General features: G+C 39.8%; 1 protein-coding gene across 1 annotated transcript; it reads left to right on the top strand.

Annotated features, from left to right (window-relative positions):
• Positions 1-103: 103 nt before the first annotated feature.
• On the top strand, positions 104-5,665 carry golt1ba (golgi transport 1Ba). The gene is made up of 5 exons (XM_048268508.1): positions 104-265; positions 1,239-1,330; positions 1,648-1,826; positions 2,976-3,057; positions 5,248-5,665. Exons 1-5 carry the CDS (start codon positions 241-243, stop codon positions 5,284-5,286), a joined length of 417 nt encoding a protein of 138 aa, XP_048124465.1. The 5' UTR covers positions 104-240; the 3' UTR covers positions 5,287-5,665.
• Positions 5,666-6,242: the final 577 nt, after the last annotated feature.

The raw sequence follows: 6,242 nt of genomic DNA, 5'->3' as shown, positions 1-6,242 counted from the left end.
GGCTAGCAACAGCGGTTAAGTTAAAACTCAGGTCTTCCATGAAAACTAAGTCTGTGCCAAGCAGCCGAACGTTACATGTGATGGTATCGTTCTATCCGGAAGATCTTTCTCTGCCGCCTGTGTGTGGTTCCGGAAGACGTGGCGGCTGCTGCTGCTGCATTTGCAGTGTAGTCATCTAATTTGCCAGATACACCGAGAACTTCTAGCTGTGTACAAGACATTGACGTTAAAGCCTCAAAGATGATATCGTTAACGGATTCACAGAGTATGTATGCTTAATATTTATGCCAAAGACTATTATCAAACAGTCGGTATACTTGTGACAGCTGTGTTTAACCAACTTATTTAATATGAACATATGCTGTCATTGTACCTAGCTAACCTTAGCATGCTAAATAAAATATCATCACACAGCTGTGTACTTTCTAGTGAACCGTACACAAATAACAACTTTCGAGCTTAAAACCTAACCTATGTTGTAAAAGCCTGTACAGTGTAAAAGGTTCAGTCACGCAAGAACTGAAAAAAGATAGGTAGGCCTGTTTGTCTTAAGTCGGCAAATATAGCTAAGGATAGCTAACATCTGCTAAACTTGCAATGTTTGAACTTCCTGATGTGCCAGTGTGTCTTAAAGGCATTTTTGTTTGTTTGCTCTTTTCTATAGACCGGGTTTGACCGTTAACGTTAATCGAATCAACTAATAATGACTGAGCGACCGATGTTTGGCTAAATGTGATTTCTGATGTGATCTATGTGGAAGAGTAGGATAAGTTCATTTTAGCCAACTCCGAATGGTATGCTGTCAGAAATGGCTTGCTCTAAGTTCACTAAATATGGATTATGCAGACATAATTAGTTAGATAAGATAGCTGGCTAATTCTTTATCGAGTCATAGGGAAATAAAAGGATCCCATATATTCTTGACACAAAGATCATTGTAAAGACGCTTCTACTGATCAGCTGCAATGAACAGATAATACACAAAGCAACATTTTGAGCAATGTTGTTGTGCAGTTGTTCTGGCACGTTCCCATTCATATTGGAAATCAATTCTTTACAAGAGAACTTTGATATTTTCATGATAATCCAATCAGAACACATGGAACCAGTTCTTGTTGCCAGCAGCATTGCTCAAAAAGTTGCCCCCTGTATACCCATAGTAATCCTTTTAAAAGCAATCTCAACATTTCACTGTGGCGAGACACTGCTAACATTCATTTTCACATCTTCCTTTACAGAAATAGGCATTGGCCTGACAGGATTTGGAGTGTTTTTCTTGTTCTTCGGAATGATCCTGTTTTTTGACAAAGCCCTCTTAGCCATCGGAAATGTAAGTGTTCTCATGGAAATCCAAAATATGCAGGCATTGTGTGTGTGTGTGTGTGTGTGTGTGTACCCGCATGCATGGGCATGTATATGAGCAGATAATGTAGGAGTTACTTTTCAGTCTAGCCACACCAGTCTTATCAGCATCTTTACCTGAATGCTGAGAATTCCACAGCTGTCAGCCAACGCCACTTTTCCAGGCTAACAGTTGAATTCAGCGCAAACTGTTATATTGTTTGTAACTGTTATATTGTCAGTTTGTCATCACTAACTTGTGTGCGCGCGCGCGTGCTTGCATGCATGCATTTGTGCTCGTTCCAGATTCTTTTTGTGGTAGGCCTGGCGTTTGTCATTGGTCTCGAGAGGACGTTCAGGTTCTTCTTTCAGAAGCACAAGATGAAGGCCACCAGTTTCTTCCTTGGTGGTGTGTTTATTGTTCTGATTGGCTGGCCCATTGTCGGGGTTTGCCTGGAGTTCTATGGCTTCTTCCTTCTTTTCAGGTAAGCATCCAAAGCAAGAAAGAAAATCTAACTTTAGCACCAGAGGAAATGCACTTTTAAACACACATTTAATCATTAATACAACCAACTTGTGTAATTTTTATTACTTGTGTTGTATTTGTGTGTATTCATGTCTTTATGTGTAAAACACATGTCATAAGACACATTATTTACACATTAAGGTATAATTTAATCGTGGGGGAAGATCTAGACAGCATTCCATTATATTGTTGATGTGTTTATTCAAAGCAACAAATGCTGGAAAAGGTTCTATTTAAATTGTATTACTTTCAAATATATTATTATTTCATGATATGTATATATATTATTTCATGATATATATTCATATATAAATATGAAATGACAACTATTTGGAGTTTGCAGTTCTCAAATTTGGGGCAGCCGTGGCCTACTGGTTAGCACTTCGGACTTGTAACCGGAGGGTTGCTTGTTCGAACCCCGACCAGTAGGAAGCGGCTGAAGTGCCCCTGAGCAAGGCACCTAATCCCTCACTGCTCCCCGCGTGCCGCTGTTGTAGCAGGCAGCTCACTGTGCTTCACCTCACTGTGTGTTCACTGTGGGCTGAGTGTGTTTCACTAATTCACGGATTGGGATAAATGCAGAGACCAAATTTCCCTCACGGGATCAAAAGAGTATATGTAAGTAATGTCCATTGTCAGAAATAAATGGATGACGCGGAGGCGTGAACCGTCCGATGCAAAGTCCATTTATTTCTGATAATGGACGCATCGAAGGGCATTATCCCATTTATACCATGGTCACTTACGAAATAAATAAATATGAAATTATTGAATCAATTATTAATACTAAATGAGTTTTAGAGCTAAAATCGTTAGTTTTTTCAGCTGTTTACAGTTGATTCTATTGTTGCGAAGCCTGCCCCCAGGCTCAACCATCGTCCTACTATCGTTGTTATAGTTACCATTCATAAGCATTGATATGGAACGGCGATTAAACTTTTTTTTACCAGATCTACTTCATAGGTGTAGTATATCACTTTTTAAACGACACCCTTTTCAACCTAGACCATGGTATAAATACTTATATACTTTTATATACTATTTGGTGCTTACTGACAATGTATGTGTTTGTTTGTTTGTTTGTTTGTTTCCTTGTTTCCTCTCTCAGGGGCTTTTTCCCAGTGGTCATTGGCTTCATCAGGAGGATACCTGTGCTGGGCTCTCTGCTCAACCTCCCCTTCATCAGTGGGGTAAGTGGAGCATGAGGGACCGGACTGAGGCACAGAAGAGTGGAGAGGGCCACACCCCAGAGGGGTCACACAGCTGAGGTCTGAATCAGACGAGGGTGGATTTGGGCTGGAAAATAGGATATGCCGGGTGTCTAGACTAAGGGCCCAAGTGTACATCTGCACACCTGGCTTTGTGATGCACCTCTGTGTCTCCAAAGCATACTTGTTTTGCTGTTGTGTTTGGGGACATCATCCAGGCTCTTCAGACTGTGTCTGCAGAAGTATACTATGGCTTTAAGGCCTTGGGGATGGGGGTGGTGTGACAGGGTGTGCTCCAAAATCATCCAGGCACATGCCAAGCACATGGATCTTTTGGGTGTGGTTTCCTCTCCAATCTGCTCTGGGACAAGATCTGGCATATGCCCCACTGTGCCAACAAAGGACAAAGTTGTGTTGTAATTAGAACAGAAGCCGTGTATTTGCAAGCATGCCAAACACTGGAGAATGATTAACTCAAAGCTGCTTGATGTTGCCCTGAATGCAATAACTAATTTACATAAAGTATAATGGAATTGTTATAATAGCACATAATCCACTGACAAAACGGTACATTTGATAGTATTGATGCGTGTCCCCTTTGCTGTTTACTGATTTTGAGCAGCTATGCAGCTCCTAACCACAAAAAAATATCTAAAAGTTGCCCTTACAACAAACCTATTGTGTGGACTTGTCAAAGACTTGATCTTTGCATACTGTGTGTGTGTGTGTGTGTGTGTTCCTTTTCAAGCCCTCGTGAGGCTGGCTGTGGAGAGCAGCCCGCAGTTGTGGTCAGTCACCACTGCTCCCCGCCTCACCCCATTCTCCTTTGCATGTCTGCATGCCCTTGATCCGCGTCCCTCCTAACATGACTCTGGAATGCATCGTCTCATCCCATTCATTTAGCATAGTTTTTGCATGCAGATATTTTTGCTTTGTTTTGTTCCCTGATTTCTTTGTCAAATGACACAATCCTTAATTTCCTAAAATCCTTAATTTAATTGACTACATACACATTGCCAGCAATTAACTTGTCGCATCAAAGGTTTTCAAAAATCCATCATCCAAAAAGTCATCAAAAATTAGTTTTAACTTTGTGGTGCAGCATTTATCGTCACCCGTGGTTATTTCGCCTGGAGTCGCTGAATTACATTACTATTCAATGGTCTCTTGCCGCCACCCTCTTCTATGTCAGCATGGGACCTTAGAGTGATTGGCTTGATGAATGGCGTTGTTTGTGAATGGCCTTATCTGTATGAAATATTAGTACTACTCCTGGGGAGCCTACTTGAGCCTATAAGGCTGTATTGATTATGAGAGTTTACTGCTAATAGCTCTGTGACACCAAGGTAATGGACAGCCGTAAATAATGCATTTTAATTAAAGCTTCAAACCCCATCATACATTAAATTAATTTTAATATATCAAAATCACTCAATCATTCTACATGTCTACGTGTCAACTATTTTGTACATATTTTGCACTGGAAAGTTTAATCTCTTTAGATATTAGATATCAAATCAGTGCTAAACTGACCTATTCCTCCAACGTGCCATGCAACACAATACAATGCAAAAACATGTTAATTTCCTCCTTTGGGAAATTGTATGTTCTCAGTTTTACAATGATTATCTTGAATCTCTTTCTGGATGTTGAAGCTTTGTTTTTATAAAATAAAGCATAATGTTCTGGACTGATACAGAAATTCATTATGTTTTAAAGTTATGTATAAAATTTAAATGTTAAAAGTATGTATAAAGTCTTTATAATAAAGCCTATATCCACAGTTAGTCTACATCTAAATAAGTATTATTATTAGTAGTAGTAGTATTACATTTCTGTGTAAACATGTAATCTGCAGTGTGTTTAAGGTTTAAAAGAACCTTCCATTCCTGTGTCTTCTCCAGTGGTTGGACATGGATTAAATCGTTCTCGTCATGTTTTATTTCCACTTGTTATGGTCATACTGCACCGTTATGCAAATACACCATTCTCATCTCAGCAAACATGTCATTTCTGAAAAACATCTTCAGTTGTATCTGTTGCATATATTTTATTTATTTATTCTCCTCCTCGTTGCCTCCAGCTTTTTGATAGCATGTGTTTTGTGTTTGTGTTCGCTCTAGCACTTTCCAAACCACTAACTTTGTTTTTATCTCCCTTATTTCCTTGCAGTATGTGGACAAATTGGGTGAAAGCAACAATATGGTGTAGTAACTACAGACTGCTTGAGCTGACACTATTTATGACAGAAACCAAAAGCAATTTTATGTATTTAAGTCCCTGGTCGACTGGTCAAATCAAACTCCAAAGGTCATGCAATGAAGCCTGCTTCATTCTCAGACTGTTTCAAGCCTGTCGTGGAGGCAACATGTGAAAGAGTAAACATTTATCCCCCTCACACCACATGCCCTGCCTTGGTAACCAATGGCCACCAAAGTCTGTTACCTACGGGTGGGTGGGGCTTCCTCTATCACTCAGTCATGCCCTCCACCCATATCCCCTTCTGCCATTGGTCACTGTTGATGATGGACTCCAGCCACCACTTCCTTGCCACTCCCCCTCTGTGCAGAGGGATCTCTTGAATGTACCATGGAAACGCCTTCTCTTCATCTTCGTCCTCCCCACTTCATCCCCAGTTCAGCTGAAGAGGAGAGTGGAGGATGCTGTTACAGCTTAAGCCTTCCCATCGTGCCTGTGGTCAGACCTCTCTCAGATGGAGATGTCAATCTCAGCCATAAATTTGACAAGATGTTACACTTTTATTTTTATTTTTATTTTGTTTTATTGGGGTCTTATCAGTACCTTGAGTGACAGACCTGGTTCTGGGCCTAGTTTAAGTGGCAGGATGGAAAAAATGGTCTTATGCTTTATAGGATTGTCAACTTGTCATATTTGTTATATATTTTTTGTTTTTCAATTTGTGTTTTCCAAACATGCTTGACTGTAAACAGGTCTTTGAAATCTGAAAGAGATATTCTTGTGAAAGGTAAAACCTTTGTTTTGTTCATCTGCTACATTTGTAAATACAGTTTTAACAAAAGAACATGTGCCTTGTCTTTACTGTGAATTGACTGTGCATGATGGCCATTCTTCATGACAATCTTTCTGTAGGCCAAACTAAGGTTTCTTTATATTATAATGTATATAATTGATTATATTAATCCGAG

This window comes from Alosa alosa, chromosome 17 (assembly GCF_017589495.1).
Source record: "Alosa alosa isolate M-15738 ecotype Scorff River chromosome 17, AALO_Geno_1.1, whole genome shotgun sequence".
Classification (NCBI taxonomy): Eukaryota; Metazoa; Chordata; class Actinopteri; order Clupeiformes; family Clupeidae; genus Alosa; species Alosa alosa.
Note: the sequence above shows the minus strand (reverse complement) of the source record. Positions and strands in the feature narration are given on the sequence as shown.

What these genes read in the sequence shown, in the direction of transcription:
- golt1ba (XM_048268508.1), top strand. Translation starts at nt 241, where the DNA reads ATGATATCGTTAACGGATTCACAGA. An exon ending in GGCTTCTTCCTTCTTTTCAG is followed by an intron (nt 1,827 to 2,975) that starts GTAAGCATCCAA and finishes TTCCTCTCTCAG; the next exon opens with GGGCTTTTTCCCAGTGGTCA. An exon ending in ACCTCCCCTTCATCAGTGGG is followed by an intron (nt 3,058 to 5,247) that starts GTAAGTGGAGCA and finishes ATTTCCTTGCAG; the next exon opens with TATGTGGACAAATTGGGTGA.